The sequence below is a fragment of the Rhinolophus hipposideros genome (genome assembly GCF_964194185.1).
Source record: "Rhinolophus hipposideros genome assembly, chromosome: 8".
NCBI classification, from domain to species: Eukaryota; Metazoa; Chordata; class Mammalia; order Chiroptera; family Rhinolophidae; genus Rhinolophus; species Rhinolophus hipposideros.
Genome location: NC_138054.1, coordinates 88,654,156 through 88,675,189, shown reverse-complemented (window position 1 = coordinate 88,675,189; position 21,034 = coordinate 88,654,156). Strand labels below are relative to the sequence as shown.

The 21,034-nt window shown below is 45.4% G+C and overlaps 1 protein-coding gene across 4 annotated transcripts in view; it reads left to right on the top strand.

Moving 5' to 3' along the window:
* PEX14 (peroxisomal biogenesis factor 14) overlaps positions 1-21,034 on the top strand; it is a 124,375-nt gene that overhangs the window by 82,822 nt on the left and 20,519 nt on the right. For all 4 annotated transcript variants that reach the window (XM_081057664.1, XM_081057665.1, XM_081057667.1 and 1 more), the window contains exon 4: positions 16,269-16,397. In XM_081057664.1, the coding sequence (XP_080913790.1) occupies positions 16,269-16,397 (129 nt within the window). The remainder of the gene's footprint in view (positions 1-16,268; positions 16,398-21,034) is intronic.

The window sequence follows — 21,034 nt, the reverse complement described above, 5'->3', positions numbered from 1 at the left end:
ATTTCTTTTCATTTTATTTTTTAATTACTTATTGCTGGTGGATAGGAGTGCTACTGAATTTTTAAAATATATGTGTTATATATCTAGCCACCCCATAAACTTTCTTATGATTAAATTGATTTTTCTAAATTTATAATCATATTTACAATAGATTATTTTGTGATCTTCTTTCCAATTCTTAGATATTTTAATTTTATTTCCTGCCTTATTGCATGGGATGAAACTTCAAAAATAATGTTAACTGTCTGAACAAATATTCAGTGAATGCCCACTACAAGTTGATCAGTGTTGTAGGCTTTGGTGAAACAGCAGTGAATAAGGCACAGTAAAGTTCAACAGTACTAGAATCCTTAGAAAACCATACAAGACAAAGGAAAGGCTACAAGGCAATCTGTGTTGACAACCAGAAGAATATTTATGAGGTGTGATCAAACAAGACAGTAAATATTTAAATAAAAAAATAATTATGGCGGCCGGCTCGGTGGCTCAGGCTGTTAGAGCTCCGTGCTCCTAACTCCGAAGGCTCCCGGCTCGATTCCCACATGGGCCAGTGGACTCTCAACCACAAGGTTGCCAGTTCAATTCCTTGAGTCCCGCAAGGGATGGTGTGCAGCGCCCCCTGCAACTAAGATTGAACACGGCACCTGGAGCTGAGCTGCCGCTGAGCTCCAGGATGGCTCAGTTGGCTGGAGCTCGTCCTCTCAACCACAAGGTTGCAGGTTCGACTCCCACAAGGGATATTGGGCTGCGACCCTGCAACTAGCAACTGCAACTGGACCTGGAGCTGAGCTGCACCCTCCACAACTAAGACTGAAAGGACAGCAACTTGGAAAAAAGTCCTGGAAGTACACACTGTTCCCCAGTAAAGTCCTGTTCCCCTTCCCCAATAAAATCTTTAAAAAAATTGATAATAATTATTACAGTAAAAGACACATTGCCATTAATGCCCCTAAAAATACTCCCCCTCGCTCCGAATATCCCGTTGTTCTTGCCACTTTCTGAAGCAGTTCTGGAAGTCCTCTTTCGTGAGTGTCTTTAGTTGCGCTGTCATGGCTGCCTCCATGTCCTGAATCGTTTTGACTTTGGGGAAGAGCCAGAAGTCACACGATGCCAGATCCGGCAAATAAGGTGGATGAGGACACACCGTAATGTTTTTATTTGACAGAAATAGCTGTACCAGAAGCGATGTGTGACACGGAGCATTGTCATGATATAAGACCCAGTATTATATATCATATCATATCATACCCGGTCTTATAGTAAAATAAGACCGGGTCTTATCTTAATTTTTGCTCCAAAAGACACATTAGAGCTGATTGTCCAGCTAGGTCTTATTTTCGGGGAAACACAGTATGGTTCGACACGCCGCTTCCCTTATTGAAGATCCCTGCCTTCCCGTTGGAGGGCACTCGGCAGCAGCAGTCACTGTATTTTGTGATCACGACAGAAAGGCTCCGTGTCACACATCACTTCTGGTACAGCAATTTCTGTCAAAAACATTATGCTGTGCCCTCATCCACCTTATTCACCAAACCTGGCACCGTGCGACTTCTGGCTCTTCCCCAAAGTTAAAGTGACCATGAAAGGTATTCATTTAGAATTGATTCAGGACATCGAGGCAGCCATGACAGTGCAAAACTAAAGACGCTCACAAAAGAGGACTTCCAGAACTGCTTCAGAAAGTGGCAAGAACATGGGATAAGTGTGTTAGAAGTGAGGGGGAGTATTTTGAGGGGCACTGATGGCAGTGTGACTTTTACTGTAATAAATTTTTAAAATTTAAAACATGCACTGTATTTTTTTTTATCACACCTTGTGTATAGTCATTGCTATAGAAAGGTGTTCTGGCTGGCTGGTCAGAGAAAGTTCCGGTGGCAGAAGAGATGACCCAGAACAACCAACGGGGTCTGAGTCTGGCTGGGAGAAAGCTGCTTGGTGGGTGGGGGGAGCATCAGGGACAGGAGACTGGGGGGTGCAGGCTTGTCAGGAGCTGAGGAACAAACTAGTTTGCCGTAGTCCAGGGTGAATACATGGTAACAGTTTGCACAGTTACCTCTGGGGCTCCTTGGAGGTTCTTAAGAGATGTTTCAGGGACAAAGGAGCTGGGACTCTGGGTTTTCTCCATGCTCCAGCTGGCTCTCCCAAACCCTGAGCAGCATTACTTTGATCTGTTTTGCCTACTGATTTCTGTTTACTTTTTTCTACAAAGCTTTGTTGAGCACCTCCCAGGTGCCAGAAGAACCTAAGCACTGTTCTTAGGTTCACTGGGAATACAGCAGTGAATAAAATAGCCCCAAATCCCTGCCTTCTTGGGACTTACCCTCTAATGGTGGGGAGGAAGGGAGACAGTAACATGTGGAATACAATGTAAACATCGTGTAGGTGTAGAGTAAAAGCAGTGAAGAGTTCTTGGAAGGTTGCAGTTTTAAATGGAATGGTATGGAAAGGCCCCCCCAAGGTGACATTTGAGCAAAAACTTGAAGAAAATGAGGAAACAAGCCATGTAGGTTTCTGGGGAGAAAGAGTTCCTGGAAAAGGGAACTGCCGCCTGTGAAAAAGCCTGAAGAGGGAGCATGTCTGGCAAATTCTAGGAACAGAAAGGAGGCCAGTTATACCAGGTGAATCGTAGTGAGGGGGCGTTCACAGCACTGACAGGAAGCGAGATCGTATAGAGCAATATTGAGCCATGTGAGGACTTTGGTTTTCCTTTTAGCCTGATGGGAACCATCAGAGGGTTTGAAGCAGGGGAGCCATATAATCTGATTTAAGCTTGAATAGGCCCACCTGGCTGCTGCCTTAAGAACGGACAGAGGGAGAGCAAGGGTGGGAGCTCGGAGATGAGTTAAGTGGTGCGAAGGCCTCAGTCAGATCCCTGAATATTGTTTGAAAGTAAATCCAGCAGAATATCCTGATTCGTCAGATGTGGAATCTGAAAGAAGAGCAGAAATTGAGGATGACCCGAGGTATTTGGCCTTGTGCCTAGAAGGATGGGGCAAGATTAGGTGGTAGACGTACCATGTCTGAGATTTCTATTAGACGTCCAAGTGGAGGTGTAAGGTGGCCAGGTGAATTAATATGAGTTGAGTTCAGAGGAGGGCTCTGAGCTACAGATATAAATTTAATAATGTTAACTTCTTGATTTTGATAATTATACTGTGGTTACATATGAGCATGAACTTCCCCTCCTCACATCAGGCAGTGAATACTGATAATAGTCAGGGAGAAAGGGGCATTGTCTGCAGCTTAGTCTCAAACAGTTTAGGGAAAATAATTCTATCAATAGATTGATAGAGAATAATAAAGAAAAGGTGATACATTTAACCTGTGAAGAATCTGGGTGAGAGATAGATGAGGATTCTTTGTACTATTTTTGCGCCTTTTCTGTAAGTCTGAAATTCTTTCACAATACACCACTTTTTTAAAAACCAAGGAAAACACAAACATTTCCAGAAACACAAAACTGGGAGAATTTGTTGCCAGCACACCCGCGCTGAGAGAAACGCTAATGGAGTCTCAGGCAGAAGGAAAATGATTCTGCGTGAAAACATAGAAATGCAGGAAGGAATGAAGAGCGGAGGAAAGGGCAAATAGGAATGAATATTGGCTGTATACAGTAATAACCTCTTTCTTGTCTGGTTTAAAATACATGTGTAATTGAAACGGTCATAACAGTGGAAGGATGGAGTGAATGGAATGTGTTCTAAGTGCGAGAATTTTTGGCGAAGTGGTAAGATTTCTCAGTTATATGACACTATCGTATGTCAAGGATGTATGTATTGGGACCTCCAGGACACTGGTACTCAAACATGTTAGTCTCAGGACCCTTTTCACTCTTCAGAATGGAAGCTTTCCTCCATTAGGCCAACACCGCAGTAGTTAACCGTCACAGACGAGATCCACTGATGGGGTGCTAAAATCAGAGGGTGAAAGATTGAAGAGAAACAGCAAAGTATATCCTCCAAGATATTGCATGACTACAAAAGGAAAGTGGGGAACTTCACAGTGGAGAAATCCATCAAAAACCACCTTGACTACAAGCTAAGAGAGGGAAAAACTGAATTCACAAGCTGGCAAGAAAAGAGAAAAGAGAGCGTTAAAGAGATCAAAAGGAAAACATATTGTAAGATGAAAGCTCTAAACCCCCAAATTTCTGTATGTACATTAACTATAAATAGACTGCTCCATTAAAAGCTAAGTTTGTCAAGGTTAGATTAAAAATAAAAAACTAAACCCAATTCAGTGCTGCTTACATCAAACACACCTTTAATGACAAGACACAGGATTAAAAATAAAGTGATGGAAAAAGATAACCATGCAGACTTTAACCAAAAGAAACCTGGAACTTACATCGGGCAAGATAGTCTTAAAACTGGAGTGAGAAATAAAGAAATTTCAGAGTGGCCAATCCCCAGGAAGGTTTAACATTTCCAAGTATATACCTAATGACATAGCTTCAGTATACACAGAGCAAAATTGGACAGGACTGAAAGGAGAACTAGACAAATCTATCATCATGGAACGTTTTAAAATATCTTTCTTGATAACTGGTAGTACAGACAGACAAAACAATAAAGATTCTAACAACAGTTAGCAAGCTTGCCATATTTTTATACAGATATAAATATTATAGAGGGTGATCATTTCATAAGATGTCCACTTAAGTTGTACACCTGAAACTAATATAATATTGTATGTCAACTAATTGAAAAAAAATTTAAATATTATATATCACATACATATATATGACACTGTACCCAATAAAGACAGTAAATGTACAAAAAGGTGTTCCACGTCATTAGTCGTCAGAGAAATGCAGATTAAAATCAGAGTGAGCTATCACATCATACCCACGAGAACGGCAAAAACTGAAAACACTGAGAGCTTTGATGTTGGGTGTGGAACAGCTGGAACTCTCCTTCACTCCCGGTGTGAGCTAAGTTGGTGTAACACTTTGGAAACTGTTGACAGTATCTCCTAAAGCTGATAATATGCATAGTGCAGTGGATCCAGCAGCTCCCCTCTAAAATGCAGCTGTAAGAACCTTGACAGCGGCAGCACTGGTCGTGGATTGTCCCAAACTGGAAACAAATAGGTCAGCTGTGATCCACTCTTATCCTACACAAGATGACTCAACAGCAGTTAGAGCGCATAAACCCTGGCTGCGCATACGAGCCTGGGTGAGTCCCACGAACATGTCGAGTGAAAGGAGCCCCTTATAAAAGAATGCTTTCTGTGTTATTCCATTTACATAAAAATCAAAACTAAGCAAACTTAACCTGTGGTATTAGAAGTTAGATGGTGACCGGGAGGAGACACAGGAGTGCTCCTGGAGGCCGTTATTCTGTGTTTTCATCTGGGTGGTAGTGACATGGACGTCTTCCTTCACTGTGTGAAAATTCATTAAAGCTGTACACTTAGGATTTGCATGCTTCTCTGCATATTGAACGCCCACAAAAGTTTACGTAGAACTGCAGTGAGAATGACAAAGCTGAAAAGGTTGATAGCACCATGTCGGCTATCTTATAACATAAGACCCGGTCTTATATTAATTTTTGCTCCAAAAGACATAATAGAGCTGATTGTCCAGCTAGGTCTTATTTTGGGGGAAACATGGTAATATGGAATGCTTTCTAAGATATATTAGTTAAAAATTTCGAAGTGTAGAATAATGCTTTTACCATACTATTATTTGTATCAAAATACATACACCCATATATAGAATATATAAAATGCATACTATATGAATATACGAAGGCACTTTCATAGACTCTCTCTAGAAAGTATATAGGAAACTATAGCAGTGTTTGCCTCTAGAAGATATAACTGGGTGACCAGGTGACAGGAGTGAGAAGGAGACTTAACTTTTCACTATATACCTTTTGTATCTTTAGGATACAGAATGTGCTATGGGAATATGTATTCAATACTAATTTTTAAAAACAATTGCTAAAAATCCCTTAGAAAGGTATTATGCAGGAGGCCGGTGTGTTGCTTCTCAGGAAGTCCACATTTTCCTTCACATCGAAACAGGTCTTTGGTTTAACACCAGGTGACGTGGTTGGCTTTGCATGTGGGTGCCAAGACGACGGGGGCAAATGCCCTGTGACAGGGTGCTCAGCCTGCAAGGGTGTGTGGGAACGAGCTGACGAGCAGACATCAAGCCTCACTTGAAGACACCACACTTCTTGAATGAAATGGTGGGCCCTCCCCACTGTTTATGGTGTCATTTCCTTTCTCTCTTTCCTTCTGAACATTGTAAGTTGAAGTCAGATTAAGTTAAAAATGACGCAACCCTACTGCTTCCTTTTGTTCTTTTTAAAAATGTAATTGAGATCATGCTCTGAATATAACATCTGCTTTTTATGTCTTAATGTATCAAAAGCATTTTTCCATGTCATCAGAAATTGTTTCATATGAATGTGAATGTTTGAATATTATTACATTATTGAAACATGTTGTAACTTGCCTAATCATTCCTCTTTGGACATTTATGTTGTTTAAATTTGTTGCTATTATTAAAAATACAGCGATGGACTATCTTTGTACATTACAAGACCTTGTAATATTATTTCTTAGAAGTAAAATAGAGTCGGAGGGCATGGACATTTTTCAGTACTGTTGAGCTAGAGTGCCCAGTTGTCTTCCAGAAGTTTCTCCATGGACACTCCCACCGCACCCTTGCCAGCTTTGAGTAAACAAGTCATTTTTAGTTTGAAAAAATTTAGTCTTAATAACTTGAATACTGTCTGAACGACGTGCTAGAAGTCCCTTTCAAGTTGAGCCAAGATTTGGAGTATTTCCCCTTGTGTTAGTGGCATCATGGGGAAGAGCCTGGGCTCTGACTGACGCCTGACTGACTGGACTCGTGCCCCCCCACCCCCCCCAGGCACTGGGACCTTAGAGAGGCTGCTTCTTTCAGTCCCTGCGCCTCGGCTTCCTCGTCTGTACAGTGGGGAGAATAAAGTACCTGCTTCATGGGGGCAGCGCTGGCCCCTGTGGCCAGGTGGGTTAGGCACTGCACAGCCCCACGAGGTGCCACAAGCCGGTGCCACAGCACAAGCAGGTGCTGCGATGAGCCCTGGATCGTGCACCTCAGCAGCCCCGCAGCGTTAGTGCTGGGATTCAAAGAGTTAGAAATGTCAATAGCTCCTAAAACATTCTTCAAGACTTGGGTTTCATAAATTCTGGCTGTTATTCTGGGTGGAGAATGGGAATATAATTTTTTTATTTTATTTTTCTGGTTTATCTTTATTTTCCATGTTTTTTGCAGTTGATATGTGCTATTTTTATTATCAATAGGTATCATATCAACATATTATATAATAGCTCGCCTGTCTATTCTATAATATCACATGTATTATATTATAGGTAGAAGATAGACAAAATACTCATCCAGCCTAAGAAATTGGGGGGAAGAGGTATTAGTTAGGGAAGCTGCTATTTTTAACAGGTGGGGAAGAAGAGGTCTTGGCTCTGTCACATTGCCTGGCAGAGTAAGTCCTCAAATATTTATTGATTTGTTGAGTACTTAATAAAATATGTCTCTCTCTACTAATAATATTGACAACAGCAACCAATTCCAAATAGGTGGTGACAAAATAATTTATATATTGACCTATTAGAACATAGCATATTTTAATGTGTTACTGTCAGATTAATATAAGAACTTTTAAAAAAAACATCGGATAGATGCATGGTAATTTAAAACTTAAGAAGTAAGTTAAATGCCAAATAATAAACCCTCTGATCACATATTTAAAATTCAAGATGCAGAAGAAAACCCCAAATGAACATTGAACATTCACAACATTCAGCCAAGTAACCAGAGTGTGCTTTTGTGCACTGGACTCTTGTACAGGGTTTTCTTTAAGGAGCAAAAATCACCTTGATTTGCATCCTACAGTGGAGTTGTCTCCTTAATCGGGCTGTTTCAAGTAGCATAGAAAAGGAAACAGCGTATGGATATCCCTACCATCCCAAAGCAAATGTTTGTTTTGTGGCAGTGATGGAGACATTTCCATTGGTGAAGCAAATATTTAGAGCTGAAAGAAACATTTGGGCAGCCAGGATGTGTCAAAATAGAACAGATGCCTGCCTTTTAAAAACATGTTTTAAAAAAAACCACCTTGTGGTTGGCTGCCGTGGGTACAGCCACAATGGGTTAAGCAAGAAATTAGAAATTGTGTACGCATTTGTCATTCTAATCCCAGCTCCTGGCCACATCTCTGCACCTTTTTCTGTCTTGGTTTTTCTCTTCCAGAAAATGGGGGTAACCATTCTAAGTGATTTTGTTTAGGATTAAGGTTTCTTTTTCCTTCCAAGTATTTTGTTGTTGTTGTTTTTAAAAATAAATTTAATTTGTCCTTTTGACAAATTTGTTTTTAAAAATAAATTTAATTTGTCCTAATTTGTCAGGAATATGTTCCCGTGGAACACAGTTCATAGTCTGCCTTCCGGTCTGTCCCCAGCTACCAGTCCCCACTTCATCCATAACTGGCATTACCCGTTTCTGATCTTTCTTTCTTTTATGCATGTACACAGAATCACAGAGATGTGTTTGGATGTGTGTATGTATACGCTTACATATGTATTTTTTATTGTAGAGGCCCCATGTACCCTTCACCTAGTTTCCCCCATGCTCCATAAATTCTTTTTGTTTGTCTTCTTTTTTTGCAATGATCCATTGTAAGACTTTGCTTATTTAAAATGTGCTGTGTCAGAGAGCAGAGGTTGAGCCTAGCAGGCTGCAGGCCCCTGACCTCCATACAGTAAAAAGAACCCATTTGGGGAATCTGGTTCTGCCTCGGGGGCTCGCCATGGGCTGTGGGCAAATCACTGCCTCGCTGCTCCGTAATCTGTAAAAGAGAAGGAAAAGAAAAGTAAAAGAACATGCGATAGACTAAATGAGTCTTTCCAGATCTGAATTTCTTTGGTTGTCAAAGGTGGGGTTTTTTTGGTTTGTTTTTTGTTTTTCCAAACAAACTTCACAGCGTCTTCCAAAACCAGGAGCAAGATTCACATACAGTTCAAAGTGTTTGTTAATTTGGCTTTTCCACAGATGCACGCACATACCTTGGCTTACCTGGCCTTTGGCATTCAGGCAGCAGTGATACCCCTTGGTCTTTACAGACGCAGTTCCTTCCCCAGGACGTGGGCTGTGGGCTGTGGGCACACAGCCTTCTCAGCCTGGTGCCAAGGACCTGCAGGATTCCACTGCCGGTGACAATGTTCGTCATGCTATTCATCCTTTGGGACTGATGATCAAATACCAAAATCACCCCTCTTTATTTTTGTTTTTAACTTAGCAGAGAAAGATTAAAAGAAAGAAACAACAACAACAACCCTTTAGACCGTAGATCTAAAACTAGACATCGTGCATGCTGACTGGAAACCCTCCCCGTCTTTCATATGAGAGATCTCAATTTGTGTTACACAGAGGGGCAGCTCACTTCTGTCTTGTTCACCAGTTATACTACTCCCCAGAGAAGCTCAATAAATTTTATAGGGAAGTTTCCTCCTTATGCGGAAGGAACTAAGCTCAGTGACTGGTGTGGCTGAAATAATTTAGGACTCCCGGGGAGTACATCTGCCCCGTGGAAGAACGTATCAGAAGTAAATAAACAGAAAGTTTTGCTCTTGGTTGAACTGGCCGCGTCATTGACAGCAGTGCTCCCCACAATGTGCGTTTCGTTCGCTGCTGACGTGGTCCTTCAGTGTGTTTCACTCTGGAGGCCTGCCTGCAGGTATTCTGCCGTCTTCACCACTTTGAAACCTCCAAACTTGGACGCGGCTGAGTTTTCACATCTGTCTTCTGCATCCTCTTCCACTGGCGTTAGGAGAGCAGAGCCGCCCTCTCTCTCTTCTAGACTTCCAGTGGGACCCCTGCCTGCCAGGGTCCTCAGGCTTTAAGCTAGCTGTGCAGTACGTTCCGCACTGGCTTTTCACTCGGTGATTTATACTGGGAGACGTGGCTGGGTGATATCCAGTGTCCTTTTGTCTTTGTGTTTATTTTTCTTGCACATTCAATATATTTAAAGGATATATCGTCTTCATGGTTCACCGGGATAAGGAGGGGATTGGTACAAGTTTCAGTGAGAGGTCCCCGGCTCCCTGGGTTGAGGTGAGAATTATATTTTTGGTCAGATATTTTTCTTTCTTTCCTTAGGTGGCAGGAGGCAGTGTTTTGCTGCTTTTTGAAATAGCATTTCTATCTAACGATTTTTAGAAGGGTACTGAGAGGACATTCCGTTTCTGGGCACTATCAGCAACTTTTTCTCCTGTTGTTTGAACTTTCCTCGTTTAGGAGAAGGGAAAGTCTCGTGTCTGGTTCTTGAATTTAAATATCAGTGTCAGGGTGGTGGGACTCAGCCCCATCCTTAGATCAATTTTTATAAAAACTCTTTCAATTCAGGCTAATGATATTTGCAACTAGTTTTCTCAAAAACTGTTTTTGCTGCTCGGGAATAGTTGATCAACAGAATAGAGAGCATTTGGCTTATTTGCTTAATATTTTAACCAAGTGAATGAGACAGGTTGGGGGGTTGGGGGAGGGGATTAGAAGGTGGGTGGGGGCGGCCCCATAAACAAGGTGATATATAATATTTTTTTTGTTCTCCTTTTAAATAAATACCGATCAGCTTTATGTTCAGAGACAATAGGAGCCGTTGGCTTAAATTTGCAGTTTACTGTATTTATGGCTGTAATATCAAGGTGCTGCCGTCGTAATTTCATGCCCCAATGAGAAGAGCAAGGTCGAAGCAAATGCTTCCATCGGCATCTGCTAACACACTAACTCATAAACAAGGCCCGGCTGGATCAGGTGGCGCGGAATAATACAGGCTAATGAAATACAGCACAGCTTTCCATTACTGTTAGTTTTTACAGTGTCGTCATTACGTGTAATTTATGTTTAAAAAATTCAATTTTATACAAGGCACTGGGAAATAGGGGTCTACAGGTCATCCAACGACTTTTAGAGGCTTTGAGAGTCCTTCTTGTACTCTACTGTTCCAACAAAATGTTGATAAAATAAAATAAAATAATACTTTTTCCCCTTTCCCCTCCCCTAACCTTTCCTGAGAGTTGATTTTTCTTTTAATTTGGGGAGTATTTTTAGCCAGCTGTCTTGTCTGCCTCGTCTCCTTCCAGAGTGTGCACGGGGAGATAACCAGTCGTGTTCCGAGAGAGGTGAGAGGTGACCCCCTGCCCCCCCTCGGCGCCTCTGTGAGTCCCAGATGAATCACCTGAGCCCTGTGAACAGAGGGCCTGCTGTGGGGACGACGGTGGCCCGAGTGGCCAGCCCGTCCTGGCCGCCCTTTGCCACTGGCCCTGTGGCCCTATTCCCCTGCTCCAGTCGGACTGCACCTTGTTATTACACACCTCGGGCGGGCGGGCTGGAAGGCTCTCATTGTCTCGCTTGGTTCCGAACTCTTCCCAACCCTGCTGTGCTGGTTGTGGTTTGACCCGGACGAGGCGGAGAACACTGCTGTCTGCCGTCATCTGTCTTTCTGCTTCATCTGCACAGAACCAGGCCGGTGGCAGTGCCGAGCGGTCACGGGGGACAGCGTTGAGGTTACTTATTCTGAGAAGCCCTGGCACGGCCAGTCCCACAGAAAACAGTCAGCCCATCCAGTGTCCGCGTTGTTGGAGTTGGGGTCCTGGGGAAGGATCTGGGGCGTGGTGGTCACAGCCTTTAGGCTGCAGCTCACAAAGCCCAGGATTTGGGTTCGTTTGCCTTTTAACAGAAACCTTAAGAAAAAGAAAACAGTTTGTTTTCTTGTAAGGGATAAAAAAATAAGCAGCTGTGGCAGCCCGGAGGCCATTCAGTTGTCAGTGGAATGTGGCTGCTGGTCTGTTCTTTCGGAGAATCCCACCCTGGAGAATCCCACCCTGGAGAATCCCATCCTGGAGGAGGTGTGGGAGAAACGTTTGGCCTGCCCTTCCCTTGGGGCCCGCGGATGGCTCCTGGGTGAAGGGAGCTAGCTTTGGAAGTAAATTCCCAAGAACTGAGAGATCAGAAAGTCCAGGCTGATCCCAGGGCCGGCAGTTTCATTTGCATGGTTGGGTCTGAATTGAGAGCCCTCAGTTTCGCAGATTGGGCAGCTGTGGCCTTAAAGATGAAATGTTACTCTGCCTTTCAGCGTCAGGCGTCCTGCTCACCTTGGACAAGTCCCCTTGTCCCTTTCTCCTGCTCTTAACTGAAGCTAGTGAGTGCGTGGAGTAAGTGAGCAGGACTTGCTTGTTTTGTTCTCTATCAGTAATGTATTTTAATTGTCAGTGTCCCAGACGGGGGAGGGGCTGGTGGCTCTTGGAAGGTGAGGTTACCTCCAAATGCACAGTGCTGGTTCTATCAGATAATGCAGTTGACACCCCAACTGCAAAGAACACTTCAGGCTTTATTAAAATTGGCTAATTCTCCCCAAGGCAGCAGCTACTGAAGCCTGGACGCAGATGGGGAGGGCAGGAGGTTTGGCTGCCCCAGGACAGTGACACCCTTTGCTCCGGTCTCTGCTCAGCTCAGTCCTCTGCCCTTAGATTATTCCTTGCAGATAGCAATCAACGGGAAGGAAGTGTGTGTCTAATTTGCATGAGATTATTTAAAACAAAAAAAAAAGGTCTGCATTAGTCAGGGTGATTGTAAACAACGCGGAAAGATGCCTTTTATAATATAGCTTGTGCCTCAGCTTTCAGAGCCAAATATAATTCACTTACAATTGGCAGTTTCCTTTATTATTCCTTTTAACCTTTTGGATTCTGCAAGGTCTCATCTAAGCCCTCCCTGTGTTTCTCTCCACGGGGTGGGAACCCGGATGTCTTCTGTGTGGGTCCTGTGGCAGGACCTCTTCCCTCAAGGCAAGGGCCTGTCAGGTTCAGGAGCCGAGGACTCAGAGAGATGACCCCCCACCTTCTCCCCAGCCTCCACACGTTCCCAGGTGAATCACCTGAGTGATTGACCTGTAGGGTCCTGAGCCTGGTCAGTCCTCCCTAGGCTCAGAGGAAGAGGACACTGGGGAAGTGTAGGCTCCAGTCAGTGAGAGGCCTTCGGATTTCCTGGGGGTTGAAGATTAGAACGAGGTGAGGTCCCTGTACCCTTGTCACTCCATGGTGTTCAGAAAGTCCAGGTGTCACTGCCAGGTGTCACAGGCAGACAGGACCCAGGCGTTAAGTTCCTGTGTTGTTGTTCTTGTTTTAATTTTATTGGGGAATATTGGGGAACAGTGTTTTCCTCCAGGGCCCATCAGCTCCAAGTCGCTGTCCCTTAATCTAGCTGTGGAGGGCGCAGCTCAGCTCCACGTCCAGTCGCTGTTTTCAATCTTTAGTTGCAGGGGGCACGGCCCACCGTCCCATGCGGGAATTGAACCGGCAACTTTGTGCAGAGCTCGTGCTCTAACCAACTGAGCCATCCAGCTGCCCCAGTTCCTGTGTTTTGATAAAGCTCCAGAACAGCACCCACGGGCTCTTACCTGTGGATGGAGTGCCGATGTGAAGAAGGGAGATGACAGTTTAGCCCTATGTACACCTCTTTCACAAGACTGAAGGCTTAAGGCTTCGTTTTGCAATCTGCCCTTTGATGTTTTTTAACTGTACTGTGGTGAGAAGTCGCCAGGCTGGAGATGAGAGTGTTGGGTTGTCATCCAGCCATACCATGCCCTAACTAGCATGACTTGAGGCAGACTTTTCATGCTCCTTGGGCCTCGGGGTTTTTTGTTGTTGTTTTATCTGTTAAATGAAGGCAATGGTGGGGATAATGGTCCAGCTCTGAAATTATTTTATTCAGTGAGATCATTAAAATGCTTATTTTTTTTAAGAGAAGAAAAATGATTCACTTTATGTAACTAAATCAAAATCCTGACTCTGGAGAACTAGGGATATCAGAATTGCAGCCAGTGTAAATTCAGAGCATCAGATGATAAGGTGTCTGGAAAACAAGAGCTTGGAAGGATGTGCTGATGCCCTTTAAACTGGGGCCTCACGAGTGGGCTCGGCTGCAATAATGCAAGGAACATGTTTTATTAGGAAAATAGGCTTTGTAAAAGCTCAGGGCCAGAGGGCAGAACAACAGGCCGGGAGTCCTGTCCCTTTAACCAGCTCCAGCTCTTGGGGCTGCAGCACAGCCTGTAACTTACTGTATATTTCCCCAGCGTTAAACATTACCGTACTTGTTTATATTTGAAAGAGCCAAAAGGGAAAATGAGAATGCAACTGAATGCTCCTTTTGGGAAAATTATCCTCATTTGCAGCCAGCGGCTGACAAGGCGCACAAACCGCCAGGTTTATAAGATTCCATAGTGTACAGTGACCATCCGCCTGTGCTGACATCGCTGTGCCGCCTTCTTCTCTCTGGGCTGATTGCAAACCCGTTGCCACAGTGTCTTTCCTCCTGGAACCTTGAAAGGGGTTCCCGTTCCTATTAGCGTGTGGCTGGCACACGCTCAGAGGAAACGTGTTCCCCATTTTTCCATGGCTCCTCTGTGTGTCCTGCCCCTGTTCTTCTTGGGAGGTGGTGAAGCAGCCCTTTCGCAGCAAGCTGGGGAACTTGGGAGGAGGGATGCCCCCCCCATCTAGCCTATGTACTCAGATTTAGCCTTTGTATCTGGAAGGTGTAAACGCCAGCCAGTGACCCTCTCTGTGCCATGGCAGCCTTGTCATCTGCCTACCAAGATTCTGAGAGCCTGGTGCGCTCAGGGCCTGCCCGCGGCTCTTGGGCCTCCTCGAGGTGTGGCCTGGCTTACCACTGGCTAGCTCCACCATGCAGAGCGGGGAGACGAAGAGCCGCACTGTTAGCTGGGGCCCGATCTCAACTGCCGAGCGCAGAGGGAGGAGAAGGGGTCCAGGGCCCCCTAGAACAGCTCAGGCATTCTCCCTTGACTGCTTGCAGTGGGGCCCGCAAAGTTTGAGGGACAGCTGGCTGCAGCCAGCTCCCACGCCAATCTGGTGCAGGGCCACGCTGTGCTGACAGCATTAATGTGCTCCGTCTATTAGCCCCTTGGCACAGATCGTGAGGCACCAGGCTTTGGAAGATGCTGATCCTCAGAACCTCCTTGTACTCCCTGCACCCCCAGGGGCAAATATAACCCTGCTGTGGGTCTCTAATGGAGACGGCCGACCAGATGTGGAAAAGCTACTGGCTCTCATTTAAAAGCTCTGTGTTGCGGGTGGACTGGATGTGGGGATTCCCGGAACGGCACGGACTGGCCGGAGTGGTCTTCTGCACACTAGCCATGACCTCCCACCTGCCTTCCCACGCTCAGTGGCGAGCACAATGGTACACACATACCGTTACTTCCCAGCTGGCTCTGTGGGAAAGTTTTTCTCGCACCTGTATGACACGCTTCGTTCCCATTCTGTGGGTTGGTTGGGGCCCCCATTCTTTTCCCACTGAGCCAACGTCCCCGGGCTGCGTCAGACCCACTGAAAATACTCCAGCAGTGTGCCCACTGGAGGTGGAGTCTTCATGGGCTTTTAACTTGCCTTTATTCCTCCGTGGGCAAATCCTCTCTGTGTGTTGTAGCCACTGCAGATGGCGCCCTGCTGTTTCCTGATGTCCTATGTGCAGTGTGGGTTAGAGTGTTGGGAAGATTAAAACAAACAAACAAACGGGGTGGGGGGGAGAAAAACTAGCCAAAGGCGATATAGGCATCCTATGATAGGCTAGAGTAATAATCATCTGAAAGTTTGGGGCTGGCCTTGTTTTGATCTGTTTTCTTGTTTTATTTTCTCCTTTACATTCTGTATCCCATTCATACTAATCACAGTCGGTCCTGATTTTTCTTTTTATTTCTGCATTTGTCATAAAATAAAGCAAATTATTCCCGTCTTCGGAAACGATCTAGACTAATTAGTCGTCTCACCCAATAATTAGTTTTTTGTTTCCCTGTCTGTTTTCATGCATTATTGTTAGTTTTTTCCCCTCTTTTTTTAACACCATTACAGATTAAAATGAGCCACATTTGCAGTTGATGGTATCTGTTTTCGGGGGAAGAATGGAGAATTGCAGTACAGAGCGACTTCAAAAGCAGCAATAAACTCAAGGATAAATTAAGGAAATTGAATGAGCCACATTTGGAAGCAGTGTTGAGGCTAATATTCTGTCGCTTAAGGTTAAATTGCAACTGAGAGAGGTTCCAGAGAATCCGAAATCGGGGAGGCATCTTCCCAGGATGCTAGGCATTCTGTGGCTCTCAGGGCCTTTTCTCAACGAAGATTTTGTAATAGCCATGGACAGTGGCAAAGGTACTTACCTGCAATTATGTGCTCTTCTCCCCCAGGGCTGACAGATGAAGAGATCGATTTGGCTTTCCAGCAGTCGGGCACGGCTGCCGAAGAGCCTGCGTCCCTGGGCCCAGCCACCCAGGTGGTTCCTGTCCAGCCCCCTCACCTCATTTCTCAACCGTACAGTAAGTCCCCCACTCAAACCCCTGCTCTCCATTGATTGGGACCCACGAGTCCAGCCAAGGAGCAGTGCTTTCCATCTCCCAGACGCAGTAAGCTTGGAGACACTGGGAGAAGGAGTGGCCAGGCGGCTCTTGAGTTTTTCCAAAAGAATGTGACACACCCAAAGTTTCTTCTACACACACTTTTGGGTATGTGACAAAGGTTTAAGAAGAGACAAGGGACGACAATGAATGACTTTATTGTGTTGTGTCGCTATTTGGGTTCCAAGCACAAATATATAAAAGTACTCACTGGTTCAGTTTCCATTTTCCTGTATCGGTGCTTGTGCTGTTTCACTAAGAAGACGGACATGATTTGGAAGTGTGTCCTCATTCGCTCACTGAAAGAACTTGCCTTCTAATTTTATTTTTAAAAGTTAATTATTACAGGACACCATGACCCACAGGAGGTTTTGTTTTTAAATGAAGGCTATTTTAGGAATAAAGGTTCTTCAAACTAGTAATGAATGTACACCTCCAAAACATAGCCAGAACACCTTCTTGAAGTCACTTGTACAGAGTTAAAAATAGGTTAAAATTGACTCCAAAGAGATGGACAATCGCTCAGTTTTGTGTGCTTAACGTAACTCAGCCTTGGATCTGTTGTCTTTCAAAATGCCTTTTCTATGATCATCTTCATTTTAATTATCTATTTCAGAAGTATAATTTTTTTCAAAACATGATTTAAAAGAGTGTAAGATACCAGATTTTAAAAGGCATAATTTAAAATGCCAGACTTGTTTTGACCGCACCGTGGTCTGGAGCTGCCTTCCGGCCTTCGGGCCCTCACTTCGCTGGTCTTCTCCCTGGCTCGGCCACACGGGGGAAGCGAGACCATGGTATAGACAGTGCAGGGGCCAGGCAGTGAGTCAGAACCGGCTTCATATGTCTCAGATCTCATTTACATACCTCCTTTCTTTTGCTTTCTGGGTAAGGCTGAATGGGTGAGGCCAGCTCGTACACCTCAAGCTGCTGTCACCCGTGGTCACCCTGTCTTAATAAGCCACTGGCGTCGTCGCATGCCAGCTGAGACCAGAGAAACAGGCCTAGTGGTGCCTCGTGTTGGGGCTGCTGAGTCAGTAGCAGCTGCTTGTCAGCCTGGGACCCATGCCTCCTTCCTGCCAGAGTTCTTGCCCATCCATTTTTGTGTTTGCTTTGGGTCACTAAACACACTCTGCGTAGCTTCTTCCCCAAAGGCTAAGTCTCCACCCTTTTTCTTTAGTTGTGTCCCTGGCCTCGCCGTTTAATGGGATTTGTTGAGGACGGGCAGTGGCAGCTGGGGTGCAGAAGTTTTTAAGATGCGCATCTGTTCTATTCCAGCTGTTTCCTCTATGGCTTAATATCTTTCAACAGGTCTTTCGGCTACTTGGAAACTTCTTGCTCAGAACAAGGTGTTCTGGTCGGTCACAGAGTTAGCCCAAAACATCCTGCGTGTTTTCCTACTTTCAGGAGACACAAAGGGTTAATCTGTTAGTCTTCTGAAAGCGGCCAAAGAATGGGGTGGGGAGGGGCAGTTGGGTCCTGTAAATCATTCTCCAGTCCAGCTCTCTCTGAGATAAAGCATTACCCGGTTAGGTATTTAGGTAGGAGTATTTTTAAGAGTCTCCCAGCCCTAAAAATAAAATACATCTTCTTAGAGACAGACTCCTTCCCGCTGTGACGCTAGTATAAAAACAATGGTAATGGCCGTTTTAAATACCTGAAGTTTTTAGTTGTTGCCGGTGAGCCTCTTTCTTCTTGTACCGCTACCCTGCTGCTTTCAGCTCAGGGGTGACCCTACCTCTTCGCTTCTGTATTTTTGCCAAGAGGTGTCAAAACTGCTCCAAAAAAAAAAAAAGCTTGATTTTGATTAATATAGAGAAAGAAGACTTTGCCTGACTGATAATAAAACTGATAAATGACATTTGAATTACTTGTAGCGGTAATTTATTACATAAAATATCTTTTATTTGACATGCGATTAGTTGCTGGAAGCATCACTCAATCTGACTAGTTTAAACATGCTCTAAAATGAACCCCAGTAAAAACCCGGGCTGTCTGCTGCTGGCGTTATGAAATATACTAATCCTGGAGTGAGGAAAAAAACCTGACTTTAAATATTTAAATGATTAATTGGGTTTATATATTTTTTTACCTTTCTAACCCCCTTAATTACAAGCAAACTCAGGGGAGTTTCTGAACTAGGTGTGCAATCTGCATGCCTATCACCGAGGCATTGTCTGCGTCCTGGGAGGGATTTATGGCCTCCACTCATGTGTGTTCTGCCGACTTTACAGCTGGAGCTCAGGCAGCCCTTCTCTCCCCATTTCTTGGCTTTTTAAGGACATTCTGTCTCTGAGCCCGAGCCTGGAAAATGGGATCTTCTGGGCTAAGCTCCAAGCGCAGTGCTCCTGAATTGTCACCTCTGGACTCGCTGGCCCTCCTGCTTGGTGATGTGTCCCACTCGGTGCCTCTTTTGATACCTGCTGTTTGGTGAATGTGTTTGACCTTGAGATGTTAGTAAATGCCGGTGTCCGCAGAGAGAACATGAAGACCTACCAGACTGTTCAGGTCGTCAGCGTTTATTAAGCTCCTACTGTATGCTTAGTATAGTATTGTGAGAGTCAGAACATGGTCTTGAAGAATCTCACAGGTTCTCTGGGAGATCAGATAAACTCTTAAGAAAAGGATAATAATATAAGATGTGATTTCATGCCAAAATTAATTATACAGATAAAGAATTCCACAAGAATGCAGAAAAGAGAAAAATGAATGTGAGCTAGAGAAGTTGTGGAAGGCTTGTGGTAGGAGGTTGACACCAAGGGGAAGCTGGATGTCACCTGGTGTGAGAATAAACCAGTGTGTCACAGCTTAAAAGAAAGGCAGGTAGAGCCGAGGACAAGCCAGGCTGGAACTGGAGAGGAAATCGGACATTCTGTGCTTCCCATTCTGTTTCTTCTTGTTCGACTTCAAAGCAGGAGTGTGTGTGTGTGTGTGTGTGTGTGTGTGTGTGTGTGTGTGTGTGTGTGTACACGTGCGCACACGCGCCCTGCCTAGCAGCACATTCCTGAATGGAGAGTCCTGATAGATGCTTGTTTGATTGATTCATTCCAAGCTGATTTTTCTTCTTTCCTCCCAGAGAGACAAGAAGCAAGGGAGCTTTGAGATGTAGGCAGGGCCAGTGTGCAGTTTGTAGGATAATAATTTTTTCTTAGACTTATTTCCCCCCCACTGTCGTTGATAAAACAATTTCAGCCTTTCTAAGACAGACCTGGAACTTCAGTCGCCTCTTAAAATAGGATGTAAATGCCTGAGGTTGGGTAAGGTTTTGACATTTCCTGAGAAATCGTGAGAGAGAGAGTGTTCTTTCTCAGTCTGTTCCTTTTACAGCCCTGTTTAGTAGCATACACTTGCCCTTGATTGTCTTGGTGCTCTGAGACAGCGGGTTACTGAATACCCGCTGTGTGCCTGGCTCTGTGCTAGAGCCCGGGGATGCAAGGGCTAACAAGGCCTGGCTTCCTAGTCCCTCTCTCCACTTGCTCCTGTTCGGTAGGAAGGGCAGTTCAGCAGACACAGCAGTGCCTGTGAGCTCGGCCCAGGTAGGGACAGTGACCCAGACGTGGTGAAGGGGTGCTTCACAGAGCAGGCGACGTTTAACGGGCCTGCGGGGAGGATTGGTTCAGTGACCAGACAGGGTGGACAGCAGCGCCCAGGCACGTGGACGTGAAACCGTGTGATGTTCAGAGCGGCTGGCACCTGGGGTGGAAGTGTCAGAAGAGACGGCCCAGAGGGAGGCAGCAGCCAGGTTGTCACCTGGGAGAGGACAGTCAGAAGCATGTCGATGTTTCACTTTGAAACGCACCGTCTAGTGTTTGTGAGGCCGAGCTGCCTGTGACTGTGGTGTTCTTCGGCACGTGCTAACATCCTGGGAGCGCGCTGGGTGAGGCATCGTCCCCACGCTCTTCTCTGCCTGGCCCCTCAGGGCTGGGCTCCGTTGCAGGGGGCTCTCAGATGCCTCCATTCTGGCTACTGCTAGGATGGAAGCTCCCCTCAGCAGTCAGCCCCTACTCCCCACCACCAGACTCTGAATTGGTTATTCAGTCTTCTTCCCTGTTCAACTGTGAGTTCCTTGAGCTCAGAGGACTTTCTGTTTACTCTGACCCGAGGCTGCGACCTTGCAGGTGTCGTAGAAATGCTTGCTGAATGTGCCCGAGAACCGAGAGCCTGTGCTGGGATGCCATCGGCTCGGGGAGCCAGTCAGGCCTGTGTGCTGGGCTCGGCTGCGCAGCTGCGAGGCAGAGGACAGGTCCTGTCTCCAGAAGGCCCCCCCCCCCCCCCCCCCCGTGAACACGAGGGCCGCCCGGTGCTTGGGGAGGCGCAGTGCATGCTAACCCATCCCGCCCTGTATGGAGGGACTGCTGAGAGCTTCGAAATTTCCGAGCAAAGGCAACTCCCAGCATGCTAGTGTCAGGGGAGGCCTGCCCAGGAGGCAGGGCTTGACCTTGGCTGGACCCGGGGCAGAAAGGAGAGCGTCCCTGTACAGAGGGCACAGCAAGGCCTGGGGCGGGGGTGGTATGTATGTGTGCAAGTGGCTCTGGAAGTGGCTAAGTAAAAGGCACGTG